This window comes from Coffea arabica, chromosome 10e (genome assembly GCF_036785885.1).
Source record: "Coffea arabica cultivar ET-39 chromosome 10e, Coffea Arabica ET-39 HiFi, whole genome shotgun sequence".
Classification (NCBI taxonomy): Eukaryota; Viridiplantae; Streptophyta; class Magnoliopsida; order Gentianales; family Rubiaceae; genus Coffea; species Coffea arabica.
This window is the reverse complement of record NC_092328.1, coordinates 9460681-9476892: the sequence shown is the minus strand read 5'-3', so window position 1 is coordinate 9476892 and position 16212 is coordinate 9460681. Positions and strand designations below refer to the sequence as shown.

The 16212-nt window shown below is 36.1% G+C and overlaps 3 protein-coding genes across 3 annotated transcripts; all 3 read left to right on the top strand.

Annotated features, from left to right (window-relative positions):
* The first annotated feature begins 62 nt into the window (after window positions 1–62).
* LOC140015081 (uncharacterized) lies at window positions 63–3164 on the top strand. The gene is made up of 8 exons (XM_072066960.1): window positions 63–377; window positions 581–694; window positions 963–1425; window positions 1526–1744; window positions 2116–2264; window positions 2354–2438; window positions 2495–2606; window positions 2813–3164. The coding sequence occupies exons 1-8, from the start codon at window positions 63–65 to the stop codon at window positions 3162–3164; spliced, it is 1809 nt and encodes a 602-aa protein (XP_071923061.1).
* Window positions 3165–3347: 183 nt separating this feature from the next.
* Window positions 3348–4064, top strand: LOC113711239 (uncharacterized). Its single transcript, XM_027234411.1, has one exon. It carries the CDS (start codon window positions 3348–3350, stop codon window positions 4062–4064), a length of 717 nt encoding a protein of 238 aa, XP_027090212.1.
* Window positions 4065–4406: 342 nt separating this feature from the next.
* Window positions 4407–8706, top strand: LOC113711804 (elongation factor 1-gamma 2-like). Its single transcript, XM_027235012.2, has 8 exons — window positions 4407–4524; window positions 4639–4680; window positions 5113–5262; window positions 5369–5429; window positions 5521–5573; window positions 5674–5775; window positions 5911–6427; window positions 8090–8706. The coding sequence occupies exons 2-8, from the start codon at window positions 4672–4674 to the stop codon at window positions 8467–8469; spliced, it is 1272 nt and encodes a 423-aa protein (XP_027090813.2). The 5' UTR covers window positions 4407–4524; window positions 4639–4671; the 3' UTR covers window positions 8470–8706.
* The last annotated feature ends 7506 nt before the right edge of the window (window positions 8707–16212 follow it).

Genomic DNA, 16212 nt, shown 5'->3' with positions numbered 1-16212 from the left:
GGAAACAGAGAGCGTTTTCTGAAGGTGGTGGAGCCCAACCTTAATGGGGCTCCCAGCCCTCAATGAGAGCTGTGGTGTGGAACTTTCGAGATGCTGGGAGCCCCTTGACAGTTTCCCAACTTGAGGAGGTTGTGAGACTCCACTCCCCTGAGTTAGTTTTCTTGGCTGAAACTAAAAATAAAAAATATGTTATGAATAAGATTAGGATGAGACTTAGATATGATAATCTTTTTGTTGTTGACCCTATAGGTAGAGCTGGTGGTCTGGCTGTAGTATGGAGAAAGGATTTGGTAGTTAAAAGGGTTCTTTCCACTGAGTTTACAATAGAATTGAATGTGGAAAGAAAGGGTACTGAGAAAGATTGGTGGTTTGTTGGGGTATATGCTAGTAGTAATGATCAAATAAGAGAGCAACAGTGAAAAACCATAGAACATAGAACTGCTATATGGGGTAGGAATTGGATCTTGGCAGGTGACATGAATGATCTGCTGTCCAGTGGGGAAAAATGGGGGGGGGAAGCTGAGGAGTGATAGAAGCTTTAAAGTCTTTAGGAACTTCGTCAATGATAATCAACTGATAGATATTGGTTTTGAAGAGATTCCCTGAACTTGGTGTAATAATTGGGATGAAGAGGGGGAGGTTAAGGAAAGACTTGATAGGATTCTGTGTAGTAGGGACTGGAGCAGAGATCATGGTAAAGCTAAGTGTGTGCACATTCATAATGAGGCCTCTGACCACTGTATGCTGTTGTTGGATACTGAGCCAAAGACAAGAAATGAAAAAAGAGATTCTACTTTGATAAGAATTGGGTGCAGCATAAGGAGGTTAAGGATATTATCTCAACAGCTTGGGAGAAACAACAGATGGGGTCTAGGGGGTTCAGGTTAAAACAGAGAATTAAAGAGTGTAGGATGGCCCTGTTACAGTAGAACAAGCAATGTAAAGCCAATGCTAAAACACAGATTAGTAGGATAAAGAAGGAAATAGCAAAGGTTCATATGGGACAGCAGGCTGATAAAAAAGGGAGATTGAGTGCTCTTGAGAGACAACTGACTGAGGCTTACAAGAAGGAAGAAACTTATTGGGGGCAAAACACTAAAGTACAATGGTTGAAGGAGGAGGATAGGAACACTAAGTATTTTCATGCTATGATAGAAGAGAAAAGGAGAAGGAACAATATATCTATCCTACAAAGAGGGGATGGTACTTGGTGTAAGTCTGAGGGGGAGGTTGAAGGGGAGATTAATGAGTATTTCAGGAAAGTCTTCACTTCTAATAATCCAAGGCAGTTTGATGCAATACTCAGTGGTATTCCTCGGATGATCACAGGACAGATGAATAACAAGCTCACCAAACCAGTATCTGAGATGGAAGTCAGGAAATCAGTGTTATTTTTGCATCCCAATAAAGCTCCTGGACTTGATGGTATGACACCTTTCTTTTTTTCAGCATTTCTGGGATATCATTAAAACTGATCTTATAGCAGCTATTTCTAACTTCTTCTATTCTGGTCATTTATTGAAAGCTATTAATGAGACTATCATCACTCTGATTCCTAAAGTTGGATCTCCCATTTCTGTGTCCCAATATAGACCTATTAGCCTATACAATGTTGTTTATAGGATTATTTCTAAGGTTCTTGTGAATAGGTTAAAGTCTTTTCTTAAGCACTGCATCAGTAGTAATCAGTCAGCTTTCATTCCTGACAGGCAAATTATTGATAATATTGTGGTTGCTCATGAAAGTATTCATTGTTTAAATCAAAGAAGAACAGGATCTAATGAGTTTATGGTTCTAAAACTAAATATGGCTAAAGGGTAGAGTGGCCTTTTGTGGTCAAAATACTAGAAAAAATAGGATTTTGTCAGCTTTGGATAAATTGGATTTTCAAATACATGTCATATGTTGTGTACTCTTTTAATGTAAATAGTGAAAAAAATGGTCTGGCTAGGCCATCTAGAGGGATAAGGCAAGGGAATCCACTATCCCCATACCTCTTTGTGCTTGTTTCTGAAGGGCTATCTTGCCTGTTAAAACAGGCAGTCAACAACCACTGCTTGTCAGGTTTAAAGATTGCTAAAGCTAGCCCTGCTATTTCACACCTGTTTTTTGCAGATGACACTCTCCTATTTTGTAGAGCCAGTTTAGAAGAGGCTAGACAGGTGATGAGAATCTTGGAGACTTATGAAGCAGTTTCTGGACAGAAGATCAACACTGATAAATCTTCTGTTTTCTTTAGTAAGAATACAGAAGAGTGTAAAAAGGCATAAATTCTGAGAATACTGGAAGGGATGAAATAAGTGGATCATAGTAGGTATCTGGGGTTACCTATGGTTATTGGCAAATCCAAAAGATAAGTATTCAACTATATCAAGGTCAGGGTGTTGGAGAAGCTCAAAGGCTGGAAAGAAAAATTGTTGAGCCAAACTGGAAAGGAGGTACTGTTGAAGTCTGTGATAGTAGCTATGCCTGCATATGCTATGAATTGCTGTAGGTTACCCAAGAGCTTATATCAGGAAATATGTAGTGAAATGGCAAGGTTTTGGTGGGGGAAGAGTGAAGGGAGGAGAAAGACTCACTGGATGGAATGAGGGAAGTTGGCTGCAGTAAAAGGGAAAGGGGGCTTAGATTTTAGAGATTTGCAGGATTTCAACAGTGCCATGCTGGCTAAGATGTTATGGAGGGTTCTGACACAGCCAAACCTGCTGATGAGCAAGGTGTTGAGGGAAAAATACTTTAAAAGGGAGTCCATTTGGCAGACACAGATGAGGGCATGAGACTCTTGGATATGGAAGAGTCTTTTGAGTGCAAGAGAGGTGCTGGAGAGAGGAGCTAGAAAGAAGGTAGGGGATGGTCGAACAGTTCATATCTGGAAGGATAGGTGGTTATCAGATGGAGGGTCAGGTATGGTGGCCACTCAAAAGCCAGCAAATTGTTCTGTCCAGAGAGTTTATGAACTGATCCAAAATGAAGAGTGGAACACAGCAGTGATGGAAACTATTCTTAGTAAGGAGGATTGCAGGAAGATAGAAGGAATCCCTATCAGTCTATGTGCAGGAAAAGATAAGCTGGTGTGGCCATTCACTAAAACTGGACAGTATTCAGTTAAGAGTGGTTACATGCTGGCTAGAGATATGAGAGGGAAATGGAGGAGCAAGGAATAGCAAGAAGCCAGCAATAGCAGGAATATACCTTATTCTAAAGTCTGGAAGGTGTTATGGAACTTAGAAATAAAACATAAATTGAAACACTTTCTCTGGAAGTGCTTGCATGGTGTCCTACCAGTCAATGAGGTGATCAGAAGGAGAATAGGTAAAGGAGAGGATAGATGCAGGTGTTGTGGGGAGATGACAGAAACATTGAAGCACATGTTCCTCTTTTGTAGTCATGCAGAGTTTATATGGAATACAACTTCAATTGATTGGGATGGATTAAAGAAGTATAGGTACAGTTTCTGGCACTGGCGGAATAGCATGATGAAGGTACAGAATAGGAAGGAAGGGAGGAGCCACATTGCTTTGACAGTGAATATATTATGGCAGATTTGGAAATCCAGGAACCAAGTGCAGTTTAATGAGGTGAGGAACTGTCCAGGAAGAACAGCAAGTAAAGCTGTGAATGAGTTGTCAGAGTATCAAGAAGTGAGATATGGGGAAGTTAAAGTTGCAGAGCAGGGGAAAACACAGGTGGCTGAGAGTAGTAAATGGGTTCCACCCCCACAGGGTTTTATCAAACTGAATACTGATGTAGCTTTGGAGGTAAAAGATGGCAGAATAGGCTGGGGCGTTGTAGCCAGAAGAGAGGATGGCAGGGTTGTAGGAGCTTGGGCAGGAGGTGAAAGAAGGAATGGAATCCCAGCAGTAGAGGAGGCCTTAGCTATCAGGAAAGCTATCATCAAGGCTAGACAGTACAGATGGCACAAAGTAGAAATACAATCTGATTCCAAACAAATGGTGGATAAGCTCAAGGATAGGAATGTGGATGATCCAGTCGCAGGGACCATCTTGAATGATGTAATGACTTTATGTCAAGGTTTTAGTGAATGTTACTTCTCTTTTTGTTAAAAGAGGTGGTAATAGTGTGTCTCATAAGCTGGCAAAAATTGCCATTAGCTTGTCTGAGGAAATTAGTTGGAAGGAGTCTTTTCCAATCTGGCTTACTAGTTTAGCCAAAAATGATGTAGGAGCAGTTGCTCCAACAGTGTAATCCTTACGTTGCAATGAAGTCTGTCGTCGTTTGGGAAAAAAAAAAAAAGAAAATATTCGTGTGCCTCATGTTGAATCTACCAAGCCCGATCCATCAACTAACTTTCATCCGTCTAGACTAAGCTTCACCAATCAACAAAAGAAGCCCATGACACTTTCAGCCCAGCCCAATGTCTTCATTTCAGGAAAACATATCCGCTCTGACTTTACTCTACTGTATAAATTTGCAAAGAAAAGAAACCCTAAACCTCTCCAGAAGCATATTCGCTCTTTTCTACGCGTCTCCCGATCGGAGCTCACGGCCATTTCTCCGCTCCATGTAATTTCTCTTTCTTTTTAAATTCTTGGGTGTGGATACTATACTTTTCTTTTTCATGGAATTCTCTTAAAATATTGGGTTTTGATTTTTTTTTTTTTCATTTCTTCTCTGAAGTATTGAAGGAGAAGTATATTCATTTGTGCAGCCATGGCTCTGGTAAGTTGAGATCCGATCTCATTTTTTTTCTTTCTATAATTTCTGTTTCGTTATGGATCTGGATTCTCGCTGTTAAAATTTTGATTTTCTTTTGAATATGGATTCGTCAATTTTTGTGAATTTTACTGTGTAATTTTCTAATTGTTCTGTCTAAGCAATGCATGCCCATATCTTTGTGATGATTGCGTCAAGAAAGCTGATAAACTAGGATCAATTTGGGATTGTGCATGTGGGGACTTTTGGGTTTTCAGTTCAGTAACAAATTATTCTTTTATTTCTTTGCCTTGTGGAATCTCTGGTTGGCTTTGATGCTTGGGATGATTGATAGGGTTTTCATTATTTTCTATTATGTGGATTTTAAACATTGGATTTGGTATGTATTTTCAGTTTAGCAAAAAAGACTTGATTTATTGCTTGATTTGTGATTTTCAGATCCTGCATGCGACGAGCAATAATAAGAATGCTCTCAAGGCACTAATTGCGGCAGAATACAGTGATGTTAAAGTGGAACTAACTAAGGATTTTCAGATGGGAGTATCCAATAAGACTCCCGAGTTCCTCAAGATGAACCCAATTGGAAAGGTAACCTATTTCAGCGTGTCAGAGGAAGAAATTTGCAACTGTCTAGTGTTTTACATGTTGCTCTGTTATCTGGGTGGTTTTAGCTAAGGATGTGTTTGTTGAACAGGTTCCTGTGCTTGAAACTCCTGATGGTCCTTTATTTGAGAGTAATGCCATTGCCCGTTATGGTAGGTTTCTTCACTTAATTTTGGTTTTTCATCTTGACGTACTGCACTGAGAATTTGACTTAACATTTATCCTCCCGCCTACTTGTGGCAGTTACAAAGTTGAAGGCTAATAATCCACTCTTTGGCTCATCTTTGATTGAATATGTAAGCAACATTGTCTTAAAATAGCAATCATGTATCCCTTGTGCTCTATCTGAAATTAAGCTTCTTTTGTGTGTTTTACGTAATTGAGTTGTGTTCTTAGGCCCGCATTGAGCAATGGATCGACTTTGCTACCACTGAGATTGATGTCCATTTGGGTCGTTGGTTGTACCCACGACTGGGTTTTATGGTTCACCTCCCTCCGGTATCTCTAATCTATCTCTTCGTCTCTTTTTTTCTCACTTTTTCCATTTAGACCTCTGCATATATTTTCTATCTGTAAAATGGTTCTAGAATATTTGAGTGGTAACTTTCCATGTTAAACTTTTTGGGAATGAAGGCTGAGGAAGCTGCAATTGCTTCTCTGAAGAGAGCTCTTGGACCATTGAATGCTCATCTTGCCTCTAACACTTACTTGGTTGGAGATTTTGTCACTCTGGCAGACATAATTACAATATGCAACCTGTATCTGGGATATAAAACTGTCATGACGAAGAGCTTTACCTCAGAATTTCCCCATGTTGAGAGATACTTCTGGACCTTGGTGAATCAGCCAAAGTTTCACAAGATTTTGGGCGACGTGAATCAAACAGATTCCGTTCCACCTGTTCCATCCAAAAAACCTGCACAGCCAAAAGAACCAAAACCAAAGGCAAAGGAAGAACCCAAGGAGGCCAAGAAAGAGGCAAAGAAAGAAGCCCCCAAGCCTAAAGAGGATGATCTTGATGAAGAAGAAGCACCCAAGCCAAAACCAAAAAATCCTCTAGATCTTTTGCCACCTAGCAAGATGATACTAGATGAATGGAAGAGGCTTTATTCAAACACCAAGACTAACTTCCGTGAAGTCGCAATTAAGGGTAACTTTCTCCACTCTTTCTCCATTTACATGGATTGTTTGAATACGGTGATGGAAAATGTTGAAGAGAACTATACACTGTGTGATAGATAGGCGTTCTATCCTTCTGCAGAAGGAAGTATGTTCCTATAAAAGTGTTTACACTCAGGAGGTAGATTGACAGCTATGTGGTACCCCAAATAATTATTATTGCATCAGAATTGAGGATAATAAATTAGAACTAATCTAAATATTGAATGATGATGATTGATGTATTTAATTTTGGAAAGTATAGAATGAGCATCATATCCAACAAGTATGGTCCTTGACGCTTGTATTAATTCTGTATAGTTTTATTTTTGTGGTCACACTTTGTTACAAATTGTAAATATCATTTCGTTGTTAAACTTGTACTTCGATAGCTCCTTTACTTGAGGATGAAAACTATCTTGTTATTGGTGTCTTATATTTTTGTAAAGAAGGTGTCTGGTCTGATCTTCTACGTATTGGCTACTTTGAAAGTTAATTCATGTTTGAGTCATTTATAGTTGGCTGCTTCCAAAGTTGATTTATGTTTGAATCTTTATAGCGCAGGTGATGTATTTTTTTCTGGATGGCTTAGTCTTTTGCCAGCATGAAGCAACAGTTATTAGCACATAAATGTTTCTATATAAACTTGCTAGTGAGTGATCAGATTTTGGCAAGCAGTAGTTGATTTTTAGTATTAGAATCCACAAACTGAATCTTCAAGCTGTCAGATTTTGGCAAGCAGTAGTTGATTTTTAGTATTAGAATCCACAAACTGAATCTTCAAGCTGCAGTCTTATGATCTTGATAGAATATTTGACATTTTATTGTTGTTTTTGGTTTTTGGGGTTTATTTTGGGGAGGGTTTATCTATATGTATTTTCAGGTTGTAGGGAGGCAAAAGAAAATTTGTCCTTTCATTTGCTTCTGATGCTTGTTATCCTTTTTGGGTAGTTTCATGGGAGAATTTTGGGAAGAGATTACAAGGATAGAAATTGGAAATATTGCTAGCAATTTGATTCCTGTTAGTTTTGTTACTTGTAAATTTTGCAAAATTGGAGTTTTGTTAGTGAAATGGAAGAATTTTGGGAAGAGATACTAGGATAAAAATTGGAAATATTTATGCAGTTGCTGGCGTGTTATTTCTTATTCAGATATTGCTATTCTAATAGTAGTTATGTGATTAATGGTGCTTCCTGTGACATCATTTGCTTTTATTGCTGGGTTTGCTGACTGTGTAGTCCAATCATGTTATGATTTGCTGCAGTAATGGTCATGATTTTGCTGTCACTGATGCTGCCATGATGCCATTTAATCGGTTTTTGTTGTATTGCTTGAAGATTGTTCATGCAGTAGCTTACCTTTATGAATAGATATGCTATGGTTTTCATGCTAGAAATTTGTCGTCTTGCTGCAATGATTTTTTTGTATTTTCATTTACAAGCCTTTGTATCTCGTAATTTTCTTGTGGAAGGCTGATTGTGCTCTACAAGGGTTAATTGGATTGGGTTATTAGATCAATTGTGTTTTTGTTGTTTGAGTTTCTATTTGATGTGGATTTTACTTGTTTTGTTCTTTATCTTGGCAAGCTAGAGGGCAAATGCTGGGCTTAGTACTTACCATGTCCATAATAATTCATGTGATTCATGTATTGCAGGATTTTGGGAAATGTATGATCCTGAAGGATACTCACTCTGGTTTTGCGACTACAAGTACAATGATGAAAACACAGTTTCCTTTGTTACTTTGAACAAGGTTGGCGGATTTCTGCAAAGAATGGATCTTGCACGCAAGTATGCATTTGGGAAAATGTTGGTCATTGGTTCAGAGTCCCCATTCAAGGTGAAGGGGTTGTGGCTTTTCCGCGGTAAAGAAATCCCCAAATTTATCCTGGATGAGGTTTATGATATGGAGCTGTATGACTGGAAGGAGGTAGACATCAGTGATGAAGCCCAAAAAGAGCGTGTCAGCCAGATGATTGAAGATTATGAGCCTTTTGAGGGAGAGCCTCTGCTGGATGCAAAGTGTTTCAAATAAAATTTCAATGTTTTTTGGAAAGGGTACTGTATTTTGACGTATAGTCTACCATCATTTTTGCCTCCCAATTTCTAAGTCATTTTGCTTCCATTTCTAGAACAAGTATCATTCTCAGAGAACTCGGTGTTATTGTAGTGCTACATCCAGATTATGTTTTAGCTGTGTGTCTTATAGTTTGGGTTAAACTTGAAGACTCAAGGTTGAGTGCTAATGTATGAGTTATAATGGATCGTTTAACCGGTTCTTGTGGTTTCTAAAGTTGATTCACGTTAGCATGTTGTTTTTCTGGATATTTTGTGATTCGTGGAGGTCCGATTACTGCAATTACTGATTCTGTCTAGCAGATTACAGCACTTTGTCCTGTGGGATGTTAAATTCTTTGTCGCGGATGAATTGCATTGTCTCGTGATGCTGCCTCCAGTATATGCATATTTGGCTGTTTTCTTTCTTGGTGGACGATTAATCTGTCATTGACTCTGCGGTTGCTCCATTTTCTTCTGGTTTGAAATTGGTAATTTATCTTTAAATGCTTGGTTGGTGCCTTTTGACCTCTTGGTGGACTAGCGGAACGTAACTACCATGAAATACGCAGCAGAACAGACGAGACAATCCGCAAAGAATGATCGCCTTTGTTGCTCCATCCTTTACCTGCTGCTGCTGCTGCTCCAGCATCTTTTACTCTCCTCTGTACTCCCCGGCTTTTTCGCTGCTCTTTTTCTTGGCAAACGCTCAGCCCACCACACCGCCAGCCTGTGAACTGATATATATATATATATATGTGAGGTTAACGATCCATTTGTGTTATACTAATGCAAGAGCTAAATGATTGTTCATCCTTTTTGACCCTTCAATGGGCAGGTCATGTAACGTAAGCATTCGATTGATTAATTGTCTTCAATTTTGCTGAATGGAAAAAGAAAACAGGAAATGACAGCATTAATGGAGATAATTTGGATTACTCTTATCATCATTACATGAAAAAGACTCAAAACAGTAATGACGGTTTGTTTTGCTGGGGTTCATTTGGAATAATTAACCTATCTAACATTGACAATGAAAGTAAAATAATCAAACCCATGTGCAACATTTGACTGTGAGACAAAGCGTAATTGATGATGTCGTTGAGCAATTATTGAGAAAGACACTTGTATACCTTGACTTCATGAGACCATTTAAAATGTTTAGCATCAAACATTAATCTTGTATATACTCATAGAATATACACCAGCAACTTTAGATGTATGCTACAGGCGTCAAAAATAAAGTTTAAATTTAAAATGAAATTAAGTGGCATACATCTATAGGTATTCGTGTGTATACTGTCAGTGTGTATAAGAATAATTCCTAAAATAATTCTTGACTTTCACTAAAGTAGCATTGGGTAGCATAGCATTATGAAAATGCAAAACACGTTTTTCACTTAACCCTCACATGACTATTTTGTTTGAGAAAGTTGAAGATGAAATTTTGAAAATCTGAATTGTATATTGAGGGTAAAGATTGGGAAGTAGGTGACTAAATTTGTCATTTTGGTAAGGTTGAATTCCCAAGTGAATAAATATGATAAACTCTTCACTCTTCCGTAGCTTAGTATGTCGTTCCCTTCTCACAATACGAGTTTTGCAGAACCGAATTTTACCGTAACAATGCTCCTTGATGTTATCATTTTGATGAAGCATAAGGAATCTCCATGGAATAAGTCCGTTTAAAATTGTCTAAATTAGGAAAAGTGTATAAGTAATTAAATATGGTAGAAAGTTTCGCTAGCTTTCGGGTTTTTATTCGCGTAAAGTTTTAGTTCTCGAGCCATTATTAAAAAACTTTTGACCCTCAATCCATCAAAAGTGAAAATCATTGATCATTCTCTTAATTTGAGTCGTCATGTTTGACGGAAACACCATCAGGTGCGACATAACAACAAAAAATGAAGGGTCATTGAGATTTTTTGTCCTAAGCTCTCTTTCTCACTCCTCTTCCCATATCTTTTTTTCTTCCCTTATTCTCTAAACTTTTTGATAATTTTTATCTTCTTTTTTGTCTTTCTTTTTTTGAAAAACTTTGAACTCGTTGCTGTGCTTAAAAGCTGCACCTTCTGCTATTGAATCTAGGGCTTATTTCTTTTCAGGTATAAGGTCTTTTAATTTAGACATTTCTAAAAGAATTCTTTAGTTCCTGATTTAAGGGGTGAATTATTTATGGTATCATTAAAGCATTATAGGACGCTTTTGGCATGCATCGGTTTTGTTGGAAATATATCAAGGGTCTCCTCTATTTGGGATGCCATAACGGGGCTGATGATGTTTCTTGCTTCTCTTTGGATTGCAGTCTTGGTTGGCGTTTGGATGGGCTGGACATGGAAGCCCAAGTGGGCTAACTTATTCTGTTTCTGTCAAAAATTTCCTACACCTCCTCTACTTCCTCCCCCTCTCTTCTATACCTCGGATAGTCTTGCAACAATTGCTAGGTTCCATTCCAAGATTCAACTCAGAGAGAGAGAGGACTAGATTGACCTTGATTTTAGTCAATAAGTACTTTTGGACAGACTAGATTACCCTTGATTTTTCCTGGTTCATCGCATGTGATGGTGTTTCGGTCAAAGAAAAAAGTTGAAATTGATAAAATGATTAATGGTTTGCACTTTTGATAGATCAGGAGGTTAAAATTTCTTTAATAATTATTCAAGAATTAAAACTTTACGCAGCTAAAATTTTGATAGGGAGTAGATTATAAGATTTTCTTGTAGGTATTCTTGAGTTATATTTATGCTTTATGTGCTTAAATTGGACAGAAAGCTGCTTATTCAAAGTTATTTTGGTATCACAAGGACATAATTGAGCGAATTGAAGAAATTAGGTGGAAAAGGCATGAAAGATTCAAAATTCAAGGGCCAAAAAACAAAATTTGGGAAATTGCTCAAAGACCGGCGCGCCTGACTTCACGTCAAACATCAATAGAAGTTCCCGAACTTTATGCCGGGCATCACCAGAAGTTGAATACTGCGAGTTGCAGTATGAAGACCGGTGCCGGACTTCACTCCGGTCTTCATTAGACTGGTCTCACGCGCGTATTTCGTCTACGATAAGAAACCTATTCTGAAGGGGATTCGAAGGCAATTGGTGATAAATATAAATAGGGATTTTTTAGGTCATTTTTTGTGGGGTGGGGGAGGGGGGTAGCAACCGTAGCTCTTAGCCTAAAAACACTTTTATTCTTTAGAGAAGTCAAGCGTAGGAGATCAAACCAAGGAGCGTACAAGCGGTGAATCAGAGCAACAATTGAGAAGTTCCCTAGCTCCTATTCTCTCTTTTGTATTAACTCTTTGGATTTGTGCTTTTAATCAAAATATTTTCTAGGGTTAGGGTTTACGAAAGGATTTTGATTGATTCCTCCAGTTAAATTCTTATCTTATGCTACGATTTATTTATCTTGTTCTTGATGACTGTTTATGCTTGATCACCATGAACATGAATGTTACGTTTGTGTCAAATTGAGAAATGAGATACAACCGTGTACTAGATAGATAAATACACATAGACTAATTATGAGAGTAGATAAGGGTATGTATGACGCACCTAAATCATTGAGAATTTTAATGGATTTAATTGAACTATTATGACCATCAAGAGAGGCGTAAGATTTAATTAAACATACTTTAGATGCATCGAGAGGTAGTCTAAAATATATTCGTGTGATGCGTTCCTAACTTGGTAAGAAAATAATTAGGGAAATTAATTCAGGATTATGGGATACACGTACTTGTTGATTTTCTCCCTTTCAATTAATTTGTTTTGTTATCGCATTACATCAAAGTTACTCTCTAATTTCTCCACTCTTTCAATTTTTTTTTATCATAGTAATTAAAGAAGGAAATTAACTCATCTCTTGGGTTCGACCCTGGAATACTTCAAGTGATCCTATTACTACGATCGGTCCTGTATACTTGCAGAAAATTATCAATCAAAGTTCAAGGGCCATCAAGACTTTTTCAATTAGATATAAACTTGAGGAAGCTGCCTAAGTTGGGAAATCTAGCTTTATACTCTTTGCTTTTAATAAGGCAAAAAACTTTGTACTTGTGTATTAATTAATGAAAGGGAATCATTGTCAAACTCGTCTTTCTAATTACAATAATTTTTACTTTATTTATTTATTTATTGATTTTTTGGTAAAAATTTTTTTGGATAGATTTAACTCCAATTACAACTATGGTACATAACATGTCCTCGGAATCACACGTCACTTGTAATAATTATTACAAATCACCCATCAATATAACTCTCATATCGATAGCAGGAAGTCACTTACAAGAGTTCTTATTGATCGCCCATCAATATAACATTTATATTGGCAACAGAAGGTCATTTACAAGGGTTCTTACAAATCGTCCACGAATACAACTCTCACATTAGAAATAGAATTTAAACAAACAACTTTTGTGAGAGAATGATGAATAATTTTTGCTGATTTGGCTAATGGGCTGCAAGGTTTGTAGTGGTAGGATCTCTATTCTCCTTTCCATTTGGAGAAATGAATTTTTTAATCCTTTTCTTCCTTTGGCAAAATGAATTTATGATGGTGACGTAAGATGTTACGTTACCACTCAAAGCACTAGATTTGGGAATGGCCGAAGGGCCCCCCGCAATAATCCACCAAATTTTAAAAGATGTAAAACTCATATGCTGGTGACGTAATAGATTTCAACGTTTGCGTGAGAATTGGGCCTATTTGATCAATTAATTCAATACTTAAATTTAATAAATTCAAATTTTAACACGATTAGATATATTTGATAATAAAAAATAGAACAATTTAATTAATGAAGTGAATGCGAATTATATTGACACAACTTACTCGAAAAAGATAAGTGAAAAGTTATTCACCAATCAGTTAATACATAATACGCACAAATGTTAAGATTTCTTTATGTTTTTTAAATTTTTAAAGATTTTAATATTTAACAATTTAATAACTTAATAGATTCAAATTTATTCTTTAGATTTCAATTTCATCAAATAAACCCTTGCATAAGAGAAACACTGTGTATAATATAATGGGATAATTTCAGAAACCTCCCTTGAGGTTTCTTATTATTTCACTTAGTTATCATGATGTTTTAAAAATTACACTTACTTCCCTTGATTTGACACTTTGGTAACTAAACTTTAAAATAGAGTAAAAAATTTAATGAATACCCTAAAATGCTCTTATCTTACAAAAGTTTAATTTGTTCTTCTAAACAAAAAGAGTGTCAAGTTTTCATGCTAATATTTGTTATTTAATAATCAACCATAACAATAAATCTTTTGTTATAATAGGGTATATTTCATAGTGTTTTATTGGGAATATAAATTCTTTTTAAGATAGAGAGTGCTATTTTGTTTCTTTTAAAGTTTATGGACTATTTTTTTAAAATGAAAATTTATGGACTAGTTTAATGGTGGAACTATCATAATTTGGTAGTGATTTTGGACCATTTATTTTTAATTATTATTGACTTATCCTTGATTTTGATACTAAAAAAGAGAACTACCAAAAAAATTGGAGAATGTTAAAAGTTATCAAAAAAATATTACTAGTTTAACGTAATTTGAATAGATATTAGGAACAACATTGATAGTTCTTTTATACTTCTAATGAAATATAAGAGAAATGAATAAAAAGGAAAATGGTAAAAAAAATATAAAATCCATCCTTTGCCTAAACATGGCAACAAGACAGTTTTATTAAAAATATTAAGGTTAGTATTGTCATTTTAAATGGACAACGGAGGAAGGTGTAATTTTTGAAACTTTAGGGGACCAAAGTGAAACTATAAGGAACCTCAGGGGAGGTTTCTGAAATTATTCCTAAAATAATTGACATTATTAGACAAACAGTTCAGAATTTGTTCAATGAACTTAAACCGTCCTGCCCTTAGTCAATTGATGAATCAAATGCTTATGTACCATGATTAGCCGACCTAGGCCTCAAAATATACGGATAACCATTTAACTATTGCATTAGTTTAATTTTGACTAGTAAACTGTCCAAGTACAGGAAACTTTTGACCTCTGGAAGTTGAAAATGTGCAGGTTGACCGCCAAGCTTATCACAGTCTCGATTTCATTTCAATAGCCCGTTTGGATTTTATATAAAAATATACCGTAACAATGTGATATATGTAATGTAAAAAATATAATTAAAATATACATCAAAAAAATATTTCAAATTTTTTTCTTGAAAAACTTGCAATCCTAAGTTTTTCGTAACAATGGCATTTTCTGATTTGGCTCCTTAAATTCAACTAAATGATACTCTTCTTACACCGTTTACTAAGGATGTTTTACGTGATCTTATAATAATAGCCAAAAAACTTGTTGTGGGTACCAATCAATACGCAATCCAAGATTTTTTTTTGGGCTAAAAATATAAGATTCAGATTACACGTTGAAATCAATTTTATGATTTGTGTGAGACCTGCAAAATAGTAGTGTTTCTTGATTCACATTGTTCAAAGTAATTTACATTGTAGAACAAACAGTTTACAATTCATTCAAATGAACTGAAACCCTCCGGTCCCTTGGTCGATAAATTTAACCTAAGTGAGCATAACGTTTGCAGTGTATGGCCATACTTCTCTTTTTGTAATGAATGTACGGTTTGACTAACTGATGCCTAATAGAGCTGATATTCAATAAGAGGAGATATCAAGTGTTAGTTTTATAGAAAAAAAGAATCTAAATGTAGGGGTGCGATGACTGTGATATGTGTTTACATAATACTTCCTCCGTCCCACTTTGATAGTACTGTTTTTCTTTTTCGTTTGTCCCAAACTGTAGTCCACTTTCCAATTAAAAAATGTAGTTATCTTTTTTTTTTTTTTTTTTTTTTTTTTTTTTTTAAGGTGTGTCCCGCAGGGAGTGGACCCCGCAGACTATTCACCACCCTCAACAACTTGCTGGCAGCAAGGTTCGAACCAGGGACCTGAAGCCCCATCTTCAGCAACCTCAACCACCAGACCAAGCCCCTGAGGGCGTAGTTATCTTTTAATTTCTCTAAAATACCCTTATTTAATGTAAGTTGTTATTACTATAAACTACCTTATTTAATATAGATTGTTAGTATTGAATATAACCTACCCCATTTAATACATTTCGATTTTCCAAAACATATTGATGTATGAAAAGCCAACTTTATTTAATGTAAGGGTATTTTAGAAAAATAGCAATTTAAATTTGTTTTTTCAATAAAATTAACTATTTTTTTTAAACTGTGTGAAAAAAAAATTAGAATTATCAAAATGGGACAGAGGGAGTAAGTTAGATATAATTTAAGTGTACTAACAGGCGTCCACCGGTTTAAAAAGTCCACAAGCTAATGCCCATAGTTCATTAGGCGGAACAGGATGTCTTAAATACGACAAAATTTTAAGCTGTAAAAGTTGAAACATATAAGTTGACCGCCGAACTGTCATTTAGGTTTTCAAACTTTTTGATTGGGCTCCTTAATTTCAACTAAATGCTGCTGTTCTGACACCGATAGCTTATACTTAGAAGTTTGACCAAATTCATGATAGAGTGGCCAAAATAATTGTTGGGGAAGCGTTTAACGCAGTCCTGAAATTTCAAAGGACCAAGTTCAAAGAAAAAAAAAATTTTTTCCAAAGAGCTCAATTTCAATTGGGTGCTAAAAAATTGACCTTTTAAATATATTTGGTTCTTCAAACTTTGAAATCGAATCAAATTTTATTTCTTATGCCAATGG